The 22,876-nt window shown below is 49.9% G+C and overlaps 9 protein-coding genes and 2 non-coding genes across 11 annotated transcripts; 6 read left to right on the top strand and 5 right to left on the bottom strand.

The window, feature by feature from the left end:
* The first annotated feature begins 677 nt into the window (after window positions 1-677).
* Window positions 678-1,758, top strand: BO87DRAFT_143984 (uncharacterized protein). The gene has a single exon (XM_025618133.1). It carries the CDS (start codon window positions 693-695, stop codon window positions 1,707-1,709), a length of 1,017 nt encoding a protein of 338 aa, XP_025476496.1. The 5' UTR covers window positions 678-692; the 3' UTR covers window positions 1,710-1,758.
* On the bottom strand, window positions 1,759-2,647 carry BO87DRAFT_444299 (uncharacterized protein; the record flags this gene model as incomplete). The annotated part of the gene is made up of 2 exons (XM_025628131.1): window positions 1,759-2,288; window positions 2,328-2,647. 2 exons carry the CDS (start codon window positions 2,645-2,647, stop codon window positions 1,808-1,810), a joined length of 801 nt encoding a protein of 266 aa, XP_025476497.1. The 3' UTR covers window positions 1,759-1,807.
* Window positions 2,648-3,559: 912 nt separating this feature from the next.
* On the bottom strand, window positions 3,560-5,872 carry rscE (putative RSC complex subunit (RSC8)). Its single transcript, XM_025618132.1, has 2 exons — window positions 5,206-5,872; window positions 3,560-5,150 (listed from the first exon to the last, which is right to left on the bottom strand). The coding sequence occupies exons 1-2, from the start codon at window positions 5,641-5,643 to the stop codon at window positions 3,693-3,695; spliced, it is 1,896 nt and encodes a 631-aa protein (XP_025476498.1). The 5' UTR covers window positions 5,644-5,872; the 3' UTR covers window positions 3,560-3,692.
* A 494-nt stretch (window positions 5,873-6,366) lies between these two features.
* Window positions 6,367-7,286, bottom strand: BO87DRAFT_379425 (glutathione S-transferase family protein). Its single transcript, XM_025624029.1, has one exon. It carries the CDS (start codon window positions 7,151-7,153, stop codon window positions 6,488-6,490), a length of 666 nt encoding a protein of 221 aa, XP_025476499.1. The 5' UTR covers window positions 7,154-7,286; the 3' UTR covers window positions 6,367-6,487.
* Window positions 7,287-8,360: 1,074 nt separating this feature from the next.
* On the top strand, window positions 8,361-8,433 carry BO87DRAFT_t210. Its single transcript has one exon. It is a non-coding gene; the product is annotated as a tRNA-Cys (tRNA).
* A 461-nt stretch (window positions 8,434-8,894) lies between these two features.
* BO87DRAFT_t211 lies at window positions 8,895-8,966 on the top strand. Its single transcript has one exon. It is a non-coding gene; the product is annotated as a tRNA-Cys (tRNA).
* Window positions 8,967-9,150: 184 nt separating this feature from the next.
* On the bottom strand, window positions 9,151-11,619 carry BO87DRAFT_461873 (uncharacterized protein). Its single transcript, XM_025629128.1, has one exon. The coding sequence runs from the start codon at window positions 11,475-11,477 to the stop codon at window positions 9,303-9,305; it is 2,175 nt and encodes a 724-aa protein (XP_025476500.1). The 5' UTR covers window positions 11,478-11,619; the 3' UTR covers window positions 9,151-9,302.
* Window positions 11,620-13,545: 1,926 nt separating this feature from the next.
* BO87DRAFT_418570 (FAD-binding oxidoreductase) lies at window positions 13,546-15,334 on the top strand (the record flags this gene model as incomplete). Its single annotated transcript, XM_025626893.1, has 4 exons — window positions 13,546-13,683; window positions 13,738-14,657; window positions 14,780-15,012; window positions 15,060-15,334. The coding sequence occupies exons 1-4, from the start codon at window positions 13,603-13,605 to the stop codon at window positions 15,332-15,334; spliced, it is 1,509 nt and encodes a 502-aa protein (XP_025476501.1). The 5' UTR covers window positions 13,546-13,602.
* A 524-nt stretch (window positions 15,335-15,858) lies between these two features.
* BO87DRAFT_365970 (uncharacterized protein) lies at window positions 15,859-17,499 on the top strand (the record flags this gene model as incomplete). Its single annotated transcript, XM_025621819.1, has 7 exons — window positions 15,859-16,302; window positions 16,348-16,367; window positions 16,420-16,453; window positions 16,498-16,571; window positions 16,616-16,992; window positions 17,037-17,132; window positions 17,181-17,499. Exons 1-7 carry the CDS (start codon window positions 16,119-16,121, stop codon window positions 17,497-17,499), a joined length of 1,104 nt encoding a protein of 367 aa, XP_025476502.1. The 5' UTR covers window positions 15,859-16,118.
* Window positions 17,500-19,405: 1,906 nt separating this feature from the next.
* BO87DRAFT_379426 (uncharacterized protein) lies at window positions 19,406-20,361 on the top strand. Its single transcript, XM_025624030.1, has one exon. It carries the CDS (start codon window positions 19,524-19,526, stop codon window positions 20,157-20,159), a length of 636 nt encoding a protein of 211 aa, XP_025476503.1. The 5' UTR covers window positions 19,406-19,523; the 3' UTR covers window positions 20,160-20,361.
* On the bottom strand, window positions 20,356-22,383 carry BO87DRAFT_444367 (cytochrome P450; the record flags this gene model as incomplete). The annotated part of the gene is made up of 11 exons (XM_025628132.1): window positions 20,356-20,521; window positions 20,582-20,828; window positions 20,897-21,068; window positions 21,119-21,235; window positions 21,293-21,410; window positions 21,460-21,556; window positions 21,613-21,696; window positions 21,753-21,933; window positions 21,986-22,117; window positions 22,173-22,280; window positions 22,366-22,383. 11 exons carry the CDS (start codon window positions 22,381-22,383, stop codon window positions 20,356-20,358), a joined length of 1,440 nt encoding a protein of 479 aa, XP_025476504.1.
* Window positions 22,384-22,876: the final 493 nt, after the last annotated feature.

Consider the following 22,876-nt stretch of genomic DNA (forward strand, 5'->3'; position numbering starts at 1 on the left):
GAAGCCATTGAAGGAACGGTGAATTAGCAGTGTTAGGGTGCCCGACCCAGACACCGACTCAAGGCTGGCTGCTCTGTCGAAGGAAAAAGTAAAGAAAGGTTAATAAATACGGATTGCAGGTACCACAAGCCAATAGCAGGGCCAGTTCAACAAGTGAACAGCATCATGACAGAATGAGAGAATCACGAAAGCATGTGGGGAACTGCACCTATCCTGGGATCTACTGCTCCAGTCTGACTTGACCGGCCAGGCAATTCGGAACGTCGCGCGAAAAGAGAGAGGCGCGTGGCTAGCGCACCGACCGCGAAGGGATGAGACAAGTCAATGAAACTGATTCTGGCGAGGCAGTCAGGCCCTGAACGGCCCGGAGTAATTTTACAAGTAGTGCAAAAGCCACTCTATCTGCAGCTCTTTCAGGTAATCCTGTACAACATAGCCTTGCATGAAGAAAATGGGTAAAAGGAACGAGATGAATGGGTTGATTGAAGTCGCGGGGGCGTTCGTTATTCGCTCCGGTCGCGTTCGCGGCTAACCCGATTTCGCGTATCGCTGCCTCGAAAACATCTATTGCCTGTTTGGGTGTTTAGTCTTCACCGCCTGCTGCTTCTGTTAGATAGCCTCGCGGTGCTGCGGAATCAACTCCGGGCTTGGAGAGGAATTGATTAGAAGATAAAGGCATAACATCAGACACCATGTCCGCCATCCAGATCCCTCCCGAAACATGGCGGCACCTTCTCCGCTCCTTACTCCGCGAATGCTCCTATCTTCCTGACCCCGTCGCCAGAGTTACATTTCATTCCCAAATCCTCCAACGATTCCGACGGTATACCCAGAAGAAAGAGACCGATCAACATCGACTTCTATTACTCCGGAAGTCAGCAACACAACAACTGTCCTTACTCAAACGAGCCAATGAGGGATATACAAAGCCGCTGGAAAAGGTCTTGCAGCAGGCTTATGGCCGCAGAGGGCGACGGAGACAAGAGCTCATACAAGCATTGGTCACACCAGCGGACGCAGTGGACGCATTGAATGCCGCGGATGCGCAGACAGTGGCACAGGAAGCACCAGAGATGTTCGAGGATGGATGGCGGCCCCCTTCGGTCATGGTTGATCTGTTGAAAGCTCAGAATCGTAACTCGATGATCACGACGCTGAATGCCGGGTACTATACCAAGCAAGTCGAGCCAGTGGTTCCCGCGGAGAATATCTGGGGGAAGCCGCTTGCTCCGTCTCGTCGCAGGAACATTCGGAGGAAATGGTACAATCAGACGCTACATAATCTGTTCCCACCACTGCCTGACTCGGAGCTCAAGGTGTTGGAGGGTCTTATGTCGGAGACTATACCATGGGCGCCACCCAAACGACGAAAGGCAGTTGGGACTTCTCCCGCCCCTGAGTCTACTCTAGATGCTGGCTTTCTGACAGAGGGACCGCAGAAAGGGGATACATTCGAGAATTATGTAGACGGACGGCCCCATAACATCACCCGACGGCTCATGCAGAGGCTCTGGAAACGCATCTCCTGTCTAGTTCCTCGCGTGAACTGGGATACTAGAAGCGGAAAGCCCGCATTCACCTGGGACGTACTCTACTCAGGACCTAAGTTGACTCTGAAGTTAGACGAAAGCACGGCGTCTGAGCTCTTCGCAGGCATCGATGCCAATGGCAGGATAATCAAAGAACAACCAAAAGAAGCGTCAGGATGAATATTAACCACTCAACATAATCAATCATGGAGTATGTGACAAAGGACACAACACACAATTCCAAACAAGATGGACCGCAAACGAGCCGTCAGTCACAGTCACGAAAAGTGCACCTTCCCATATATGTCAACCCAGGGTCTCACATTGGGACCACACCACATCCTCCCGTTAGCTACATTCTCAAGCTCGAAGCCATTCGGCCAGAGCTTCTCCATCTCAAGTCTAAAGGCGTCCTTCGGCTTTCCATTTTTGATCCTCAACTTCTCAAAATACACATACGAGGCATAGAATACCGCCCCTGAGCTCCCAGCGGTAGGGCCCTTCTTCTTGAGAAACTCCCCGAACGAATTCGCATTCAGCCTCTTCGTACCCTGCGGGTACGCCGTCTTCGCAGCCTCTCTCATGAAGCCCGCCTGCGTCACTCCGGTCTTACGCGAATGCGCCCGGATTTTCCTCCTCACCACATCGCACGTCTCAAAGACCTGCACACTCCCATCCTCATCTCCATCCAAGTGAACACCCGAAAGATCAACCGCAGCCGGACTCGCTGGCTGATTCTTCTTCGCCCTCTTCGGGGCACTTCCTGCCGCAGTTGCCGCAGGCTAAGTCTCAGCCAACGGCACGACAGGTCCTCCGCTCCGGCTGTCAAAAAACTTCAAGGCGTTCTTATACGTCGCCGACCGGGCGCCCTTGACGCCCTCCTGGCTCAGGAACTCAGAAAGTGACCGCGGGGACACGTCAATTGCGCGCTGGAACTCGTTGGCGTTCATCTGTCCTGAAGCGATGAAATCGCGTATATCCTGCCGAATCTCGTCGCAGCTTTTCTGCGTATTTCCAGACGGTGATGCTGTTCCTGCCGCTGGCTGATTCTCTTTATCAGGGCCAGTAACGATCGCAGGATCCATCATATCAGTAGAGGTTCTCTTCTGGGCAGGCATATCGCTAGATTATTGTTCGACACGCTTGTAATAAGCCAATGTATATAACGCCTAGGTAAAAATCTATCAGAGGCACAGAAAAACTAAACTCAAAGACGAGTACGAAGTAGCTGAAATCTTAAGCAGAAACACGCGCCGACGCGTCCACTGCATTTCAGTGAGCAAACGGACGGATCAGGTCCATGAATCCCTGTTCAATAGTATGTGCTGTACTCCGTAAGTAGGAACGTCATACTAAGTACTCGGGCAGTGACATGAGTGGAGCGATATGCTCGTTCATTATTGGTCCGTCAATGGAGATGATCAACAGTCGGTGTTGAGGTATCACATCTTCTGTGTCAGGAGATAATGATATCTATTGAATTGACACCTCTGTTATGAGGTTGAAGTGACGTTGATGTCTTGTTCAGTGCTATGTGCAGGCTACTTAGCATGATGTACCTCTTGATTTCCGTGGTTGGTAGGTAGGGGCAACAAGTGGCAAGCTATGATCAAAATATCAAGTATATAGGTAGGGCAAAATAAATTGTGACGAATTTAAGCATAGCATCGAGCAAGTCAATATGGAAGACTACTAACCACCCTCAAGCCTAACTAGCAAGCGAACCCGAAAACTACTAATAGCAGGATAAAGAACCAGTCACAATAGAACATCGATTTGCAAGGCACACGCATACAATACTTAGCTCTGAACTCCCAAAACAATTGCGCCTTTTCCTACCTAGCGGATTGTAAATCGAATGTAAAAAAAAATCAGACCAGATCATAGTGCAAGCCATCCATCAATCCATCACACATCACTTTACTACCATCTTGTCTGTCCCTGTCAGATACATCCTGACGGTTCATTCATCCCATCTTCTCCTTCACTCCTCCTGTCCAGCCCTATGATATTGTACAATACAATGGATATTATTGAAAAAGCAACCCCGGTCGGCTCCTTCGTCCGGTCGTTAGAAATGAAAGGAAAGGGTTATTGAATTTCTCTCCAACTGTTGGAAAAAAGCATGTCATCATTGGCGAAACATTCCCTTTCATAGGTACATTACAGGTCCAACGTCTTGTAGTCAGCGCCTGTTTCTGCACTCAACGGCTGCACGCCTCTAACGTCACCTCCTGCCGGTTGGAAGTTAAAGCGGTTGCCGATCCCGGTCGTAGCAGCATCGGCGAGCATGTTGTTGGTCTCCTCGCCAGGGCCCCGAAGGCTGACGGCCTGCAGAGTGTCCTGGACCTCCTTGACGCGCTTCTTGAAGGCCATCCGGTCGAGGAAGAGCTGCTGGCGAGCGAGCTCAAGTTCCCGGCGTTCGGCTTCGATGATCTCCTCCATCTCGTTGAACTGCTGCAGCTTGATCTCGAACTTCTGGAGGGTGACGTTGACGGCCGATGAGACCAGGCGGGTCATTTCACGTTCTTCGTGAGAAGCCAGAGCACCAGCACGAGCGGCGGAAGCCGCGAGGGCCACAGTGGGAAGGGAAGCCTTGCCCTTGTCGGAGCCAGCGACCTCGACAGCTTGCTCGGTTGCTTCCTCGCGAGCAGAGTCCACTTCCATGGAATCCTCGGCCTTGACTGTGGCACTGCCTTCCTTCTCCTTGCCCTTGTCTTGGGCTCCAGAGCCCTTCTCGAGCTGCTTTCTCAATTCCTTGCGGATCTCCTCCACGGAGCGGCCAGCGGCAGCTGCGGCCACGGCAGGCTCGGCCATCTGTGCAAGGAACGCAACCACGGACAGGACAGGGTTCTCGGTCTGGCTGATAGGCTCCCGCCCATTGCCTGCACGAACCTCGGGCATATCATCCAGATACTTGTCTTCGATCTCCAGCTGCAAGAACTTCATCACGCACTCCTCCTTTGTCCTGGATCCAACGTGAGTGGCAATTTGTTCCCAATTGTCGTCGAAGTTTTCCAATCCCTCCAGCAATAGCACAAGCTCCGAATCCGACCACGGAGCATCCCGGTCGGGGGCAATCGAGTATGGGCTGTCTTCGAGCTTGACGAAGTCGGAAGCACTGTGGCTGGACGGCATCCGGCCCTGAAGGAAACAGTTGGGGCACAGATCGTACTTGGTGTCAGGTGCAGCTGGGTTGGCGGTTGCTGGTGTCGCCTTTGCGTAGTGGAATCTGAGGCGAGTACAATCGATGCCACAGGAGAAGCAGTTGAACTTCTTTCTCGGTTCCTTGGAAGCGCTCTCCATCGCCTTGGTCGAATCGCCCGTCGTACCGTTCGTTGAGCCTTCGCCATTGGTCTGCTTGTCTTTGTCCTCCGTAGCAGGGGTGATCTCCTTGCCCTTGTCATCATACACATTGCGACGGATCTCGAGGTTCAGGTCGGCCTTGGCAGCTGGGGTGGCTGATGCTGCACGATCCGTGGCCGGCAAAGGCTTTCCGGGCTTGACGAAGTGGTTGGGTCCGGGCTGGAATGGCTGGAGGCCTCTGGGGGTATCGGCGACCACTCGGAAATGGCCAGTGAAAGGAGGGCCGATGTTGGACGGACGTGTTTGGGGATCCACCTGAGTCAAGGCATCAGCAACTCGGGACTGAGGTTGGCACCGGGCGGATACTTACCTGGTAGTTGATGAGACCCCATTGCTCCAGGAAGGAGTGCACGCGCATGATCGCACAGACGTCTCCGGCAAGGTTGCGGCGGCACGCAGTGACTGTGAGGTACTCGATAGGGTTCAAACGGTAGGTGTTGATCATGAAATCACGGTAATCTTTGTAAACGGCAGGGGTCTTGCTACGGTTTCTGCCGTTGAAGAACTCCGCCAGAGCCTTCTTCTCGATCGGGTGAATGAGGTGCATGTCGAACCAGGTGGAGTAGCTGGGGAGGATGATGGCGTGGGTTTGCGAAACGAGATGTGAGCGCGCGGAGGCTTCAATGGATGCCTTGGCCTGCGCCGGCTGTTCATCTGTAGCACCTTCAGCGCCTGACTGTGCGGCAACATCAGCGAGGTCCTCGCCTCCATCGGTCTCCTTCTTGGTCTCCGTCTCGGTGCCGCCCATCTCCTCATCCTCGGGTTCGCCATCGGCATTCTGGCGCTTGGGTGAAGCGGGGGCATCTAGCGGGTTATCAGTATCGGGGCCAGTTTCGGTCTTTTTCTCAGGAGATCCCTGATGCGATTGCGATCCTGGGTGTCACGATTGCGAATGTTGGCAAGTTCCAATCCCCTTAGGGGCGGAAAGAGGGAGAACGCACCGGAAGTGGTAATCACATCACCTGGGGCATCCTGTGCCACGCTAATAGCCTGAGCATCCTCAGTGGCGCCACCAGACATAACCTGGTTGTCTTCCATCTTGTTGGCACGATAGTCGACGACGGGAAGCTGAGGTCGCGGGTGGCAGAGAGCAAGGGACTTGGCTCTGCTCAGAAGAAAGGTAGGCGGGGCGCGGACGCGGCCCTCTATATGGTAGAGACGTGAAAGAAAAGGGTATTAGGGATATGCAAGATAGAATGGGGGTGGATGACTCCACCAGACAGCGACGAGAGATTGATGGATGAGTGGCTTGGAGGCAGAGCGACTGTCGCGACACGGACCGACGCTCCAAAAACTCGCGCCAAGACCATAAGATGCGCTAGCCGTATTTGGACTAGTCGTTACCAGGCTCTTCCCCATCGCGGATGGAGCTTCTTCTCTCCACATTATCGATCTATTCCCTACCAGCCCTACTCTGTTCTGACATCGCAATCTATATTCTATTGCTTTGGTTGCAAGATATCCAAGGTATAGGAAAGAATTACTGATTGTTTTCGAAATTTAATATACTACATACATGGTCCCCATATTCGACCCATCTCAAGCTCCCGATAGACATCCTATGTTGAATGACACACCGAATCCAAATCCACTCAGTGCGTTTCATTCGCAATTGCTTCCTTCTGTAGATTGGCCGTCTTAGAGATAGCCGGTCTTGCCTTGATTTTCTCCAGCCAGGCGTAAAGGTTCGGGTATTCCTTCTCCAGATAAACATCATTATCCGTAGCGGCTCCAAAGTAATTGTACCACTGCACGAACGAGATGTCCGCGTAGCTATACCGTCCACCGACCAGATATTCCCTGTCTTTTAGGACGCTGTCCAGCACCCATGACACCCGAAGAACCTCTTTCTTGTATCTCTCCTGAGCACTAGGAACCACTTCAGGGTGGTGTCGTCGGAACCAAACAGCCTGACCGAAGTACGGGCCCTGCCCACTCATCTGGAAGTGTAGCCATTGTTTCGTTTCGAAGAACTCGGGGGTACCGGCCGGGAAACTGATTTTGTTGTCTTTGTCGTATGTTTCGGTCAGATATTCAATGATGGCGCCGGACTCCCATAGTGTGATTCCCGTGTTAGGGTCCTCGATGGCGGGGACGCGGCCGTTGGGGTTGACGAGGGTAAAAGGTTCTTTTTTGACGTCTCCAGAAGCTACGTATGTTGTTTTGTAGGGGAGTTCGAGTTCTTCGAGTACCATGGCCACTTTCCAGGGGTTGGGGCCCTGGGTGTGGCCCCAGAGGGTGATGGGTTTGAGAGACATGCTGAATGGTGTAGGTACTTGTGGTGGTTATTGTATAGAAAGGGGTCTGTGGTTTTTGATGTGTGAGCCTTTGATTGGAGTGGGTTTCTATTATTGATCCTGTTTGTCCTTTTATACGAGATTCATCTGCTAATTCGATGGCTTTCTACAATTGTTGCCTCCATCATAGATGATGTTGCTTAGAAACCACTTACTTCGGCATCGGATCGTCAGCTTATGTCGGTGTTTCGGCCCTTCGTATTCCTTGCTGACAAACCAAGTGATAACCAACAATGCCACGCAATATCGCACCCAGAAAATTATATTGGGCCAGGGGCTGCGAAATGTCAGAAGTATGTGTTTCTGTGACGTATGCCTATATTGTTGACTGTTGATTTGTAAGACGGACAGGCAGCTCCATACATCAACTCCACCGGGTCAGGGACTTTCAAACGCCGGCAGATCTCATCCCCCTAAATCCGGTATTTCGGTTCCTATTCTTGTTTCGCTTGCAATTGGCGGTTGTGTTCTTCAAGTAGTCATGTCTACTTATGTCTCTGGTTGCATGGTCGACCTGGTGTTTGTATCTGACGTAGTATACATTATGGTGGGCATAGGTATCCCTTGTCAGATCGTGAATAAGGTTACTCATGAAGAAATTCAAGCTATCGGGAATACGATTAATTTCACTCCTTCCATGAGTCCTCCGATCCTCAGAGTACCTGTTTCTTTCCTATACCAGGCGGGATAAGCTGACGGGCCCGCCTTGGCATATGGGTTTCATGTGTATCTTATCGCGTGATAATGGTGACATTTGAGGTACTTCTGGTAGCTATATGCTGTTTATGATATTGTTGGCAGGAGTTATTGGCTTCAGTTTCTGTACGAACATGGCTGTGAGTGACATTGATGTTGGTAGTAGTAAACGTCAAGTTGCCGAGACTACCATGAGCGGCCAAATATATATACTAGGTCTACACGTTAGTATTTCATCACGATGGCGGGATGAAAGTGAAGATTGCAAGCAGGCCACCTCGTAGTGAGACCAAATCAGAACTTGCCTCAGTATTTGAGTCATATAGAGGCCATTTTGATATGGGAACCCAACACACACAACCAAATGCGCCATGTAGACTTTGTACATACACAATCCCAGCTCAGTAGACTATCAGCGGAAGGATATGGCCCCGGTTGTAGAGCATAACTTTTGCCACCTTGCCAAGCAAACGGGTCAATAGCTCAGTGGTACGAGCGAGAGATTGCAGATCTTTAGGTCGCGTGTTCGATCCACGCTTGGCCCTTGCTTTTTGATTTTTGAACTTCATATACAGATTGTCCTTTATACGAACCTATGGCCTGGAATTCTTTTTTATTGCTACACCATACACAGCAGATCCTCGAGCGGTAGCCCAATCTGCTGACACGTACCACTATCCATTGAAAGACGCGCCGAGAGACGTATATACCCATGGGTTGAACTTCGCAGCCCTTTCAGAGTAGTATACCATTGCGTGCGCAACCTCACTCAATAATTGTGAGAATTAAATGCAATCAAAGACTTATGAGAGCCTGTCGCATGTGGTGTAGTCAATTGGATGCTAAGGGAATCTGCAGAACAGAGAATTCCAAAGTCAGTATTACTGTACCTGGTCGGTAATCCAGGGAAAGCCAGACACAGTGACATGGACACCACGGATTTCGAGCCATTGGTTGTATCAAAGGAATATAATACAAGAAGACCATCGATCTTCCAACAAGAAAGGGGCCGGTAGCTCAGGGGTAGAGCGTGGGACTGCAGATCTTAAGGTCACGCGTTCAAATCGCGTTCGGCCCTCTCCTTTTTTTCGTTTTTGTTTTTATTTCAGATCCTAGATATTTCATAGATCTTCTGAGAGAATACCCCTATTTCTTATTTTGTCGCGGAGGTCTATTGAGTGGACTGGCTGTATCCCGCTCATACGATGCAAGTCGGATATATTAGAATGTAGCTGAATTCCTATCCAAACAAAGTCTATAGCCGCCTTGGCGAGGTATCTAGATAAACAGGCAAGTAGGTAACCCGGAACACAATATATACAAAAGACCTAGATGAAGCAAACGAAAATATCCATATAGAAACGGACCTGAATACAATACCCAAGTTATGTGATACCCAGTCCTGCAGGATCGATCAGTCCGACACCGGATCGGCTGGGCTCATTGGGTGGGAATACAATGGCACCTCGCCTTCATCGGTCTCCTCCTCTTCGGATGAGGCTGCGTGTGGCTCAGGCAGAGTGTCGTCAGTACTAGACGCTACTTCACTATCCGATTCAGGCTTGATCGCCCCGCGAAGGCGACGACGTGGAGGACTATCTGCTTCCGTGGCCTTGGAAGGGACTAGCATAACGCCTGATCTCAGGTCTCTTCGTGGCGGATACCCTTCTGGATGACCCCCAAGCTCTTCAATCAGGCGAGATGCATGTTCGGATATAGGACTCTCGCCCCGTGAGGAGGTACCTTCTCTATCTGAAAACTCTTCGATTTCAGATTTGGATGGTGTCGGCTCATCTACCCGCATTTCATCGTAGTCATCTTCGTCATTCGCATGGTTGCTGTCATTTTCCATGACACGAGTGTCAAAAAGGCCGGCACGCAGCTGATCAGGAGTCGGTATCAACCGATCTGTAAGCTTTGTATCCGTCTGGTCGAAACGTCGCCTCTTCCGCCGGTTTTCTGAAAGCTCGTCGTATAGGTCCACAAGATCATGCCCGTATTCCTCCCATTCGCTGCGATAAAACGTCCTGTCGCGCCAATCGACCAGGTCCTCCTTTGTCTTGCGCAGGCCAACCGGCCTCCGTGGGACAGCATCTTGCGCTTCATATTTTTGGATTTGGGTTTCGAGGGGCTGTGGGGGTGGCTCACCAATGAGCTTCCATAGGCCCACTTCCTCAAGTCGGCTCATCTGACCATCAACCTGTTCGGCATGGTCGTCCTCTGGATCTGTTGACTGTTCTTCAACTGGAGACAACGTAGGCGAAGAGAGTACGGATGATGCCGCGGAGGAGTATTCAGACTCGTCGCTGTAATCTAGGTCCTCAACATCCGTGTTCTCTGGAGCACGACTTCCTGATCTTCCCCTCGAGGCACTTCTCTCACGCGACTCTGATTCCAGAGGTATCTTACCAGACAAGATATCCTCTACCTCATCGTGCTCCATGTGTATTGATTTCCACCCCTTTCGATGACGAGAATCTTCAACCTTCAAACTGCATCGCCGCGCCAGGCCGACCCAGTAGTCGGAACGGTCCCGTTGCATGTTGAGCACGTCCAGCGCAGTCTTAACATCGCGAGACCTCACAACGTTCGCCTTTTGATTACCAGTTTGTCGCATATTCCGCAGCCTTGACATTGCGAAGAAAAGAGATGACTGAACAAGACGGCGTGTCAGACTGATCGTCAATGCGTAGAAGTCCGCGAACGAATCGGCAGTCATGGACGGTGTCTCATCCGCAAAGGCTACATTGGTCCAGTTGTCTTCCAGTCGTGCACCGCCAAAATTCATAAAAAATCGTTCTGACAGCCGGATCCACTTTTTCATATTGAAGAGCTCAGCCGTAAGATGCACACTGGAGCTAGCGCTTGGATCGGCGCCCTGGGACTTGACTTTCTGCGAAAGCTCTTCTGCTGTCTCCCGATTGATGATCCACAAGTCGTGATGCTTCTGCTTTCCAGCGACATCTTCTGCCAACTGCTCCTCCATCGAAACCAGTTCAGCGTATTGGTCGAGCTCATCACAGCAGTCCTTGCTTATTTCAGCTGCTGCGGGCACTTCACCTAGAATAACCGTCCTAGTATGACGGTCCTTCAGGTGCTGTCTTTCCAGGCCCTTATGGAGCAGGTTCAAATGCTCCTGAACTTCAAGCTCAGATTTCGAGCCCAGCTGACGGGATATTTCCTGAATCCCATCCTTGCTCTTCCTATCCAAAACATGGTATAGTACCTCCTTTTCCTTTGGGATCCAGGTCACGATTCCATTCTGCGATGTAATGTGGTTCTCACCACCGTTGATTGTAGGGACGGGCGCATGATCTTCGATGATTCCCGCAAGCACGCTGGAGTATGCTTCCGCGGACTCCTTCGATAGCGATAATTGTAGATCCTCTAGCGCCTGGGCCCGCGTGCCTCTTGCGGATCTGCGTTCCGTCTTCGACGTTTGCACGGGTGGATTTGTTGTCGACGAAGTGGGACCAGTTGACGGAGGAACCGGTAACGGGGCGCTTGTTTGCGAGCGCTTGATCTCGAGCTTGTATTCCGATGTGTCGTCGTCGTCTTCGTCTGGTTCATATGGAGTTGGGCTGCTCATGATCGAAGATAAAGAGGGCCAAGAGGCAACCGCACCACATGCATAAGATTGGGGAAGATGGCGAAATCATTCCCTTATCTCTCGCGCGCCCGTATAATCAGGAGAGCATTGCGGCACCGGCGACAGGTACAAGGCCGGGGCGTCTGCAGTTGACTGATCAACTTTCGCAGTTGGGATGGGAAAGTTTTCTGATAAGATGCGGTGTTTGCACTGTTTGTTTCCCCGCCGCGTGCCGCTCGGATTCATTCCGCGACGGAGCGTTCAACACCCTAGGCTCTGATTACATCTGTTTATATGTGGATTCCATTCGCAATATTGCAATTATCCTGGTTAAGTCTTCAAAAAATCGCGGAGAGGATTTTAGACGCTTTCATGCTGACAACACCTTCAGGTCACTCTAGCTTCACTGTTAGCTCTGAAGCTCTGCGTTGGTAACGACAACGACAGTACAGGGGGACAGTCTGTATCTGCGACTACTAGGGGACTTATACCACTTCAGATCTTGAAGCAAAAAAGGACACGGAAACCAAAGAACCGTACTTGCTAGACGCTGGGTGGCTTGCAAGCCCGGATAAAACGAAAAAGAGCCGATAAGGCTGATTCCAATTAGCTCGCTCTCCAGGATTGGTCGGACGAACAGCGGCACAAAAAGGTGTTCATGACGAATTCCATTCTGGCTCACCAAAGGAAGAGTTCAGAACTTCACATAAGGATTACAGTTACAAAGCACGATGATGCTACATAAACTTCATCCAAGATATAAAATCGAAGCGGCCTACCCTTCAGCCACTACGCCTAGCTCATCTTAAGCAGTAAGGCAAATATTTTACAAGATGTATAACATCCTCGAAATCAGGATGGACGTGGCAAGGGAGGGAAGTGACTTACTTACATAGTCTTCCGCTATATCAAGTCTGCACTGAATCAACCAAAATGAATGTGCGCTTCACTGCTACCGCCACAGATTCACATCTGCAATATGTTGCCAAGGTATCTCCGGCCTCGTGTGCAATAAGTGGTAATATATCAGCATTCTGGCTATCAGCATCCGGCCACATAACACACGGGATTTTGCCGAATAAAGCCAAATCGGAATAGACAGGTTACAGCCGGTGATTGATTCCGAGTCTAGACAGCAGACCTATTTACCAAGTGGAGAATTGTAGAAAGCGGTTGGGAGCAAACAGAAATGACGGGCCCGATGAGAAGGCGAGAGCTGGCTGAACTTCGGAGATGCGACGGTGATGGTGGAACCCATGGAGGGGGTAATGAATGCAGAACGAGTACGGAGCGCAAGTCAACGCCTTCTCATTGAGCAGACTGCCAGGACCCTGTCAACTAGGTGATTAGGCAGTGTTTCGCGCCCATTGACCCCTATCCCTGCACCCGTGCGGATTCGTGGGAAACATCTTCAGCCCTGGCTCTGTTCGACCTACGCCTTGTTTTATACTCAATAACCTCCCCATTTTCGCTCTTCTTATGATCTTTTCATGGTAAGTATCTTTTCATGATAAAGATACCGGCGAGGCGGCTGTCTGATTCTCCGGATTGGTTTCCCCGTCCGCTCGGACTACACTAGAATATAGTATGCTGCCAACTAGCTTTCCCACTATGTAAGGGAGCTCCACAGCGAAGGGAAGGTGCCTGTCAATAAGAGACCCACTAACCGGGCCGCCCAGCCGTCAAATCAAGCCTCGGTTAGTTATTACTCTGTAGACAATCTGAACCACCGGTGCAATCGCCATTTGGGGCCTGCCAGCGTGTCCTACAACGCAGACGGCAATTGATCGACATGCTCGTATGGGGATTCGCACATGAACTCCTTCGCTTCATACAGCCTACTCCACAGGAAATCTTTACACACGCCGTCCATGGCTACTCCAATTTCAATCGTGCCATACGGGCTGACTTGCCCCATGTAGCCATGTACTTTGTTGCGACTCGGGACCACTCCGGCTATGTTAAAATATGGGCAAGGGGAATCCGCTACGATAATGCACTAAGGGCAGGAGTATTCCCTAGCCCGCTTGCTGCAGCGTTTCGACTTATATTATGATAGTGTAGCCATCTTGAGGGACACAGTCGGAGGAAATATTCCCAAGCGTTTCCAATAGACGAACTCAACATGAAGGTCTCCAGTGTGGCAGTCCCTGTCCTTAGCATTCTGCCCGAGGCCAGCCTCGGGCTTGGTTCTACGCAAGTTTGTGTATGTGATTTTTGTTCAGTACTTAGTGGGTGTACTAATAGCCTTGTTACCTAGTGCGCCGCTCTGCAAGCGACCTCCCTGCGTAACCAAGTCCTTTATCCTAGCAGCACGGCATACAATGAGTCCGTGTCGTCTTACTTTGCGGTCAATGTTCAGCTCGATCCTACGTGTATTGTCCAGCCGCACACAACGGAGGATGTCTCGCTCATTGTCTCGACTCTGACCCAAACCGGCGAAACACAATGCCCATTTGCTGTGCGCAGTGGTGGCCATACCACCTGGCCTGGTGCAGCAGATATCGGGCAGGGCGTTACCATTGATCTGTCCATGATGAACAGCACCACATACCACAAGGATAAAGGCGTTGCATCTATCCAGCCGGGGTCGCGCTGGCAGGCGGTCTACAAGGCTCTTGATCCTTATGGAGTCACTGTGCCTGGCGGACGCGGTGGACCAGTTGGCGTGGGTGGGTTCCTGATTGGAGGTGGAAACACCTTCTACACCGCACGTGTAGGCTTCGCTTGTGACAACGTCGAGAACTTTGAAGTCGTTCGCGCTAGCGGATCGATCGTCAATGTCAACCGGACTAGCCATCCTGATCTGTACAAGGCGTTGAAGGGTGGATCGATCAACTTTGGAGTCGTCACAAAGTATGACCTCAAGACGTTGCCTCATGATATGCTTTGGGGTGGACTGGTCGTCTATGATAATTCGACCACCGAACGACAGCTCTCAGCCGCAGTAAACTTTACCAACAACATCCACAATGACCCCTACGCATCCTGGATCGGGATGTGGGAGTACAGCTCAACGACGGGGCAGAACATCATTGCGGATGCCCTGGAATATACCAAACCTGTTGCCTTTGCCCCTGCATTCCATGAATTTACGAGTATTCCAAACACCACTGACACGATGCGGTTTGCTACTATTTACAACCTGACGCAGGAGCTGGTTCAGGCGGCGGGATACCGGTAAGCCAGTCCCTAATAGAAAGCCATTTTCAGTCGTCTTTTTCCCTTGAAGAGGCCACCTTCCTGAGGAGATCGTCGCTGGTGGTGTTGAAGCCGGTTCTTGTTGCTTGGGTCGCTAACAGCTCACAACTCAGGGATATCTTCACAACCGGTACCTACAAGAACGACATCAAAGTCCTTCGCAAGGCGATCGACCTTCACAACAACAACATCGAAAAGGCCAAGGCCCATGTCAAGAGTGACTACTGGGCGATGGATGTTATCATTCAGCCTTGGCCTAAGCTTTTCGCTCAGCACAGCGTGGAGAAGGGTGGCAATGTTCTGGGCTTGGAGCGATTTGATGAGAACCTGATCCGTATGTGACCCGACCTTGTTCCTAGCGCAGCACTAATCCGTTTGCAGAAATACTATTCGACTACGCTTGGGACGATGCAAGGGACGACGATCTTTTCATCGGTCTTGGCCAGTCGATCCTGGAGGAGGTTGACGAGTACGCCAAGTCCATTGGGGCGCACAATGAGTACATCTACCTCAATTACGCCGACAAGTCGCAAAACCCTCTCAAGGGTTATGGCGAGGAGAATGTCGAATTCATCTCCCGCGTGGCCAAGAAGTATGATCCAGACGGAGTGTTCCAGGTACAGGTTCCCGGTGGCTTCAAGATCAGCCAGGTTTAAGCAGCATCTCCAAGAAATTTACGACTAGTTGAAGCGCTTTGTACAGTAGAGCACCAAAAAGAATGGGATAGATTAGACAATGAGACAACGAATGCTCCACCCTCATCTCGCCTTGCTAGGCTGCGCCATTTTTTAACGCAGACTTAGTGCATCTCTGAAATTGCGGCGCAGTCAACCCGCATCGCTGTGGAGCCGATAATGAAGCCAGCACGAGCCGTTTCAACGCGATTTGAACTAGCACGGTCTGATCGTTCGCTTGCCTCTACTCCGTACTTAGGGCGCTCCACCACCGATCCTTTCCACTCCTACACCCGCCGACCCTCGGGCCTTTGGACGGCCAGGCTTTCACCTGGACGACGGCCGGACGCGATGGCATATTATTCCGCTCCACACGGATGACACTATCCAAGCACCGGAAAAGTCCCCCAAGCTTGGCGGAGTTGTTATTGTTAATCGTCGTAGTCTCGGCATGTGGTCCAATTTACCGCTGCTAATGAAGGATGCGCATATCCTTGTCGTCTTGGGAGAGCGTGCATAAGCTTTCGATAGCACATTCCTTGTTGGAAAGCGCACACAACACGCTTGTCCATGAAGTGAAAAAGCAAGAAAAACAAAAATGATCGAAATACAAATCCTTTCTCTCTATTCTGTCTGTGCCGTCGACTAGGCCTTCCATGCCTCAGGGGCACCTCATAGAGCATAAGCTCCCTTCTGGAACCCTTCTATAATTTATGACAGTGTGAGGTTCCAATGAGAGGCTGTTGGCCTTCAATGCCACTTGAAGATGGCCATTACTACAATGGCGGACCCTTCCCCCGGGGAGACGTACGATTTTGACTACTCGCATCGCCATCTGTATACGGCAAATATGGCGGTGATTTCGGCGGGCTTAATCATCAACACTAGCTGCCTAGCCTTGCGAGTGTATACCAAAGCACATTTGCTGCACAAGTTCGGATGGGATGATGGTATGTTAGGGTCTCAATGGTGAAGAGTCTATCTGACTTTTACAGTGTCTATTATTCTTGCTTGGGTAGGCTGCCACAGCGATTGGAGTTGAAGCTATTCCACTAATCTTGCTCCAGGTGTTCTCTCTGGGAACCCAGGCATGCGCCATCTGTAAGTGCATATTGCCATTGGTTATCACTCTACTAACATGTCAGATGGATACAAACATGGGGGCATGGGAGTCCACTTTTGGAATGTGACACCTGCAGTGTATGACGTATATGTCAAGGTATGTTCTTTGAAACATTATCCAAACCAAGTTAATGTATCTAGGTCGTTCTCGCCGCAGCCATCATCTACGTACCCGCTCTTGCGCTTGCAAAAATTAGCCTGGTTATCCTTTACTACCGCATTTTGTGTCAAAAACGGTACCAACAATGGATTCTGTACGGTATCGCGTTTGTGGTCAGTAGCTACAGCTTTGCGCTTGTCTTGGCCTTCATTTTCGGCTGCCATCCAATCCAGAAAGGCTGGGATATATCTGTCACAGGGACATGTGTTAATCAATATGCGCTGTACGTTGCAACAGCCGTGTTGAACATCATCTCTGATATTGCGTTGATTTTGGTACCCATTCCGACGGTGTTGGGGCTGAATATGCCGGGGATACAGAAGCTAGGCCTCTTGCTGATGTTCATGGTTGGCTGCGCGTGAGTATTCCCTCACGATTTCGCGTCATTTGCTGACTATGTAGAACTCTCGTCACCGGCATCATCCGTCTAATCACTTTGATCCCCTTTCTCAATTCCTCTGACCCAACTTACAATATTGGTCGACCAGATCTGTGGATGTAAGTTCCTTACTCCGGTCACAACAACACACTCTAATTGTGTTGCAGCAACATCGAAGCCAACTTTGCCATCATCTGCAGCTGCCTCCCATTCCTCCGCCACTTCCTGCGCCGCTATGCCCCTCGCTTGATCGGTGAAAACAGCAGTCTTGCGCGTCGTTATCACAGCTACACTTATGATTATACTGGTGGAAGCCGAGCCCGGCGAAAGGAGGGTCTCACACAGCTACAGGATGATATTGAGCTTGCCGAGAACGGAGGAAGGATGCATAGTGGAGTTAGGATCTTCAAAGATGTACAGGTGGAGATTACCACGGAGACGATGCCGGATGTAAATCAGAATAGAGAGGGGGATGGGTGTAGATGAGTATCAATCCTTTGTATTATATAGCATAAAACATGATATTGTTCATTTGAATGAGTAGATATAGCCCGATATATGGCTTGATTCTTTGTGATTTGAGGCTCAGACACGACTATACCATGTATTGCTGGCCCAGTCATCAATGCGTCCTGTTTTGATATTGATAGTAACACAATCTGAAGCCCGTTTGAAGAAGCATGGTGTTGCTTTTGTCTTTCTCTTAATATAGATCCTTACTGGAATCTACATAGGCCCTTTGAAGCTCTCATATAGTGTCTATCATGCATCTTCTTGCTTAGTCGCTTCCCATGCAGTGATCGTGTTATGATTGTGTCTTTCATTCAATCTATGATACTTACCTCCCAAGGATCACTCAGTCTTGTGACTGTTGGTTGGTTATGTGCGTAAAACAGCGGTGATGCTTTCCCACCTGTTTGATATGGCAAAGCATTTTTAACGGAGTCTTAAATTGACTCCTACCTTTGCATTTAGTGCAAATAGTGAGTTCTTTGCACAAGCTGAGTGGGAGGACAAGTGGTATGCTAAAAAGCCATTGACGGAAGAGGAAGCTGCCAGTAAGAATGTTAACGGTGACGAAAGGGGTGTCTTGATACGGATCTGGGAGATGGAGACTGGCAACTTGTACCGATGTTTGATGGACCCCGGAGATGAAGTCCAAAGACTGGCATTTTCCCCGGATGGAAGACTTTTGGCCGCCGTCATGTCAAACCGAGCAATTTCAATTTGGAACGTTCCAGATAATGAGCTCTACATGAAGCTATTGAGTGAATCGAGCGAAAGTGTCTCTGACGGCTTTGAACAGATCAATCTGGCATGGTCACCAAGTAGCTCAATTCTAGCATCCGCAAGCACTCGCGGGCGTATATCGGTCTGGGACACTATCAGCGGTACCGTTATAGCATCATTCAGGGATCTCGATCACATCCAAGCCATCACTTTCTCTCCAGATGGCAAGCTTTTGGCTTGTGCCTCGTACTACCCAACCAAAACTATACAGTTGTGGGAAGTGGAAACAGGAACATTAATTGGCGCACGCAATGCCTCAGCTAAATACGCCAAATCGTTACACTTCACCCCTGATGGCACAGCAATAGAGACGGACATGGGCCGGGTTGATGTTAGGTCCTTCTATCCTGCGCCGATATTCGCATGTGATCTAGATCTCGCCGTGGAAGACCAGTGGGTTGTCATTGGTCGCGAAAAAATACTTTTGCCTCTTGACTACCAGGCTGAATATGCTATAGCAACAGAAGAGTTCTTGATGATAGGAGATAGATCGGGGCGGATCACATTTTTTCAAATCAAGGACTGTGGATATTCAATTCAAAGGAGATTTGAGATAGCGCAGGGAGCAGAGGCTGAATCAATGTGAAAACAGCAGGTATAGATATAGAATGATTGTTAGCACATGCATATTTCGCTCGGTTGAACCCATCATCATGGCAGGGAATATGAGGACGTAGCAGGGCTTCACATTGATAACATGGCAATGCACCTTACCCACCAGATTGCTTGCAGCTTCCTTATATTGTCAGAGTTTACTCGTCTTCTCGTTCGGAGCTAATCTATGTTCCTGTGGTAGAACAACGCCATCGTCATCACCATCAGCTTGCCGGGCCCATTGCAAGCAGAGAGTAATCATCGAGGCAGGGATGTGGATAGAGTGGAGAAAAACGAATGGGGTCCATACCGTATGCATACCGGCACAACATCGAGAGAGAGGGTAAAACAGTACGTATTTTTCAAACCCGCATATAGGTACCAAGCTAGGCTAATCCTGTCATACTTACCTGTCAGTATGTTGACGACATAAGAGCCTGAGTGCATGGTATGATGTACATTGATCGCTCCAAGGTACATATCCTTTTCAGTAGTAGTAATATAAATACTCATCTATTCCCTCTCCTTTCAATGAAGCCAATCCATAATTCCGTATCCCTACACTTCTAGATACTTACTACCACCCCCTCCCAAGTTCCCTCAACCTCCATATACCAAACCCCATCATGATCCACGCTCCCCAAAAATACCACCACCACTCCAGCCATGAACATCCACCACCACCACCACCACCACCACCACTACCAACCACAAACATCCTCGGAACCTGGTACATCACACGATCCTCCAGTCCCTTCTGGAGCGACAAACGCAACCCCACAATCACACTAACCGCCGACACCACCACCAACACTCCACCAGACACTCTACCCCTAAGCGCGCTCTCCCAAGCCACTACAACCTCACCCGCCCCCATCCTCACAAACAAGACATCCTACCAAACGCTATCCTCTTCCTCAGTCAAGACCACAACCGGAACGGACCGAGCTATATCAGCCGGAAAACAGCATGGTCCGATTCAGATGGAGTGGCGGGGTAGCGGATGGCTGCGGATGGTGAGTGCGCAGTGGGAGATTCTGGGATGGGGCGGAGCAGACAATGACGAGTGGCTGCTTGTCTTTGCTAATAAGTCGATGTTCACGCCGGCGGGGATAAGCTTGTATTCTAGGAGGAAAGCGGGCGTTGATGAGTTGGTGTGGGCTGGGATTGAGGTGGAGTTGAGAGGGCTTGTGGAGAGGTATCCTGCGGAGGGGGAGTTGAGGGAGCTGGTGACGGGGATGGAGGTGGTGAGGTTTGATTGAGGGGTTGGTAGTAAACCAAACCAAGGAAGTTTTGCTGCTTTAGTGGAGGTTACGCTTTGTTGCTAGTTAATACTTTGATGGAGGGCTAGAGTGACGGGTATCGTATATTGCGTTTATCTATGGCTAAGAGTATGGAGCAGATGAGTATGTTTAAAGTCGTTATTCGTATATTATGTAATAATTATAGAAATGAAAGTCACTTTCGCGCTCGCAACATCAACTTTGTACTAGATCGAGGCACAATAGCCGTGGTCCAAACAAAGGTTCGTGATGCATTCTCATCCGCCAGCTTGACATCGTACTCCATAATCACATAACTGAGAACTTGCTTCAATGTCCTCGAGACAAACCACCGACCGGGACTGTCATCATGGCCTATCAGCTACAGATAGAGTGTTTGATTAACTTATTGTGATGCTTACCATGCTTTTTTCGCCGAACCCCAGAAGGGATAGTTCCAATGCACGTCTGTATACTTTGGGAAAGCTCTCACCGAACCATCCGCTTCATCTACCGCCAGAAACCGATATGGATCGAATTTCTTTGGATCCGGATAATGCTCCGGGTCTTGCATAATCGCCTCTTGAGGAACGGCAACAAGGTTTCCGGTTGGGACATGCGTGCCGTCTGCGAAAGTGTAGGGTGACAGAGCCACCCGTTGAATTGACACTGTCAATGAACGGGGTTTAGTTATCAGGCTTGAAGTAAACTGCGCATGATATATGTGGGAATCTCACAGGCATCTAATGGACTGAGTCGGGCAGACTCCCGTAGGAAGCTGTCCATCAAAGGCAACCGATCAAAGTGATCTTCATAGCTAGTCACGCTTCGCGCATGCTTGATTTCCTCGCGGAGCGGCTCGATAAACTCCGGATGGAGACACAAGTCATACATGGCGTAAACCAGAGCCTGTTGGCTGATTAGCCTTGGGACGGTTTAGTATGGGCTGGTATGCTAACTGCGGCCATTTGATGCACGGAGGCAAAGAGAATAGCGATTATTTGTTGGGCTAGTCGAGATACTGTTCGTTGTTCTGGAGTCTTGGATGAACCTATTACCCACTGCATGCCGTCACACTATCATGACAGGTAAGTTAGTCCCGAAACGATAAGAGAGAGAGCTTCTTGACTCACCGGTGAGGGATCCTGGGATGTGCTGTTGCTCTTAACTCGATCTTCTACCTCGGCAGTAACAGCGCGACCGATGAAATGCATAGCTCCACTCCAACGCATCATGGCTGGTGCCACCAACCTTGGAAAATCAGTATATTACGTGGGATATGCAACCGAGCAGTACTCACGGAACTAGGAATGATGGGAGGTGGCGACATAGTTCCATGGTTACCACGACGTCTTGAAGGTACCGATTGACAGCATCTTCGAAAGCTGGATCGCTAGCTAAAGGCTCGTTAGGTTATAGCTTGCTAGAAAGTGGTGTATGGCATATTTCTCACCCAGCTTCTCACCCAAGAGAACGTAATTGTTGATTCGTGTAACAAGGTGCTTAGCTAGGGTAAATCCACTTGCTTGACTCCAACCTGTTGACAGGATCAGAAATGCCCATTGTCTATCATCATGGCTAAAGTGTACGTACCATCCGAGTCTCTATCTGTCAGCTCCTGCTTGAACAGATCTTTGATCAATGGTTGTAGGCCTTGCTGCATCTGAGGTAAATTAATGCGAAGCAGGACCTTGATAACACGCTTAGCAATATCGTTATTCGGATCTATATCGTTGTGCTGGAAGCCAAACAAGGTATATTTGTGCTGAATCCTCTATAGCGCTGTCAGACACAGTAAAATTAGGTACGTCAAAAATTGTCCATACCTGTTCCATGGCCGTGTGGAATGAAAGCACGCTCTCCGCGCTCTCCCCCAGCTCCCGGACCTTTTGCTCGGAAGAGACTAATACCTGATACTCGTTGAGAGCGGGAATCGCGAAGGACTTATCACGTCCCAACTGCTTGCGATTAGTTGGAATCTCAGAGCAGATCAGTAGAAATGGAGTTGCGTACTCTCTGATAGAGACTGAAGACCGTACCTGCCCCATCGACCACAAACTCGAGACTGGCGAACCACTTCCCGAATAATAAAATTGAGGTACCCCCGATGTAAGTGTTGAGCTGTTATGGGTTTGAAGACATTAGCGTGGATGATTTTGGATCGCGTACTAAAGCTGTATAAAGCGAGGGAGATATTCATGCATACCGGGCGCTTGCTATACATCTTTAGCAGCTTGATCAGCTGCCAAATAATACACAGGGTCGCCACAATGTAAGACGTGCGCCTGGTATCCAGCATCTGGCATAGTGCCAGGCTGCTGCTATAAATCATATCCGCAAGCATGGTCAGAGCTGATGCTAATTCTCGTGCCGTTGGAAGTCAAGCTCAACTTGGACAGTTCCGCGTGTACTTGCAGAGATGCTTATATATCTTACAACCTGCTACTCCCCAGCTAGCACTATTCTTCCTGATCACTTGGCCCCTAAGCAACCCACGAGTAATGTGCTTGTCACCACTGATAGTATCACGATCGTCAAATCTCACCCCAGCGATATCTTACGAGTCAAGGTAAGCAAACTACGAGGACACATCTGACGGTAACAGTGGATGCCTTGTAGGCTTCATCTGACCCAATTTCCCGTCATTGCATCATTGCTTCCATCAGCAGCACACAACCCTCTGAAAAGCCTGGCGAGAGATCATGTAGGGAAGCCGA

Source organism: Aspergillus neoniger (assembly GCF_003184625.1).
Source record: "Aspergillus neoniger CBS 115656 unplaced genomic scaffold BO87scaffold_32, whole genome shotgun sequence".
Taxonomy (NCBI): Eukaryota; Fungi; Ascomycota; class Eurotiomycetes; order Eurotiales; family Aspergillaceae; genus Aspergillus; species Aspergillus neoniger.

What these genes read in the sequence shown, in the direction of transcription:
- BO87DRAFT_143984 (XM_025618133.1), top strand. Translation starts at nt 693, where the DNA reads ATGTCCGCCATCCAGATCCCTCCCGAAACATGGCGGCACCTTCTCCGC.
- rscE (XM_025618132.1), bottom strand. Translation starts at nt 5,643, where the DNA reads ATGGGCGGCACCGAGACGGAGACCAAGAAGGAGACCGATGGAGGCGAG. An exon ending in GGGGTCTCATCAACTACCAG is followed by an intron (nt 5,151 to 5,205) that starts GTAAGTATCCGC and finishes GCCTTGACTCAG; the next exon opens with GTGGATCCCCAAACACGTCC.
- BO87DRAFT_379425 (XM_025624029.1), bottom strand. Translation starts at nt 7,153, where the DNA reads ATGTCTCTCAAACCCATCACCCTCTGGGGCCACACCCAGGGCCCCAAC.
- BO87DRAFT_461873 (XM_025629128.1), bottom strand. Translation starts at nt 11,477, where the DNA reads ATGAGCAGCCCAACTCCATATGAACCAGACGAAGACGACGACGACACA.
- BO87DRAFT_379426 (XM_025624030.1), top strand. Translation starts at nt 19,524, where the DNA reads ATGATCCACGCTCCCCAAAAATACCACCACCACTCCAGCCATGAACAT.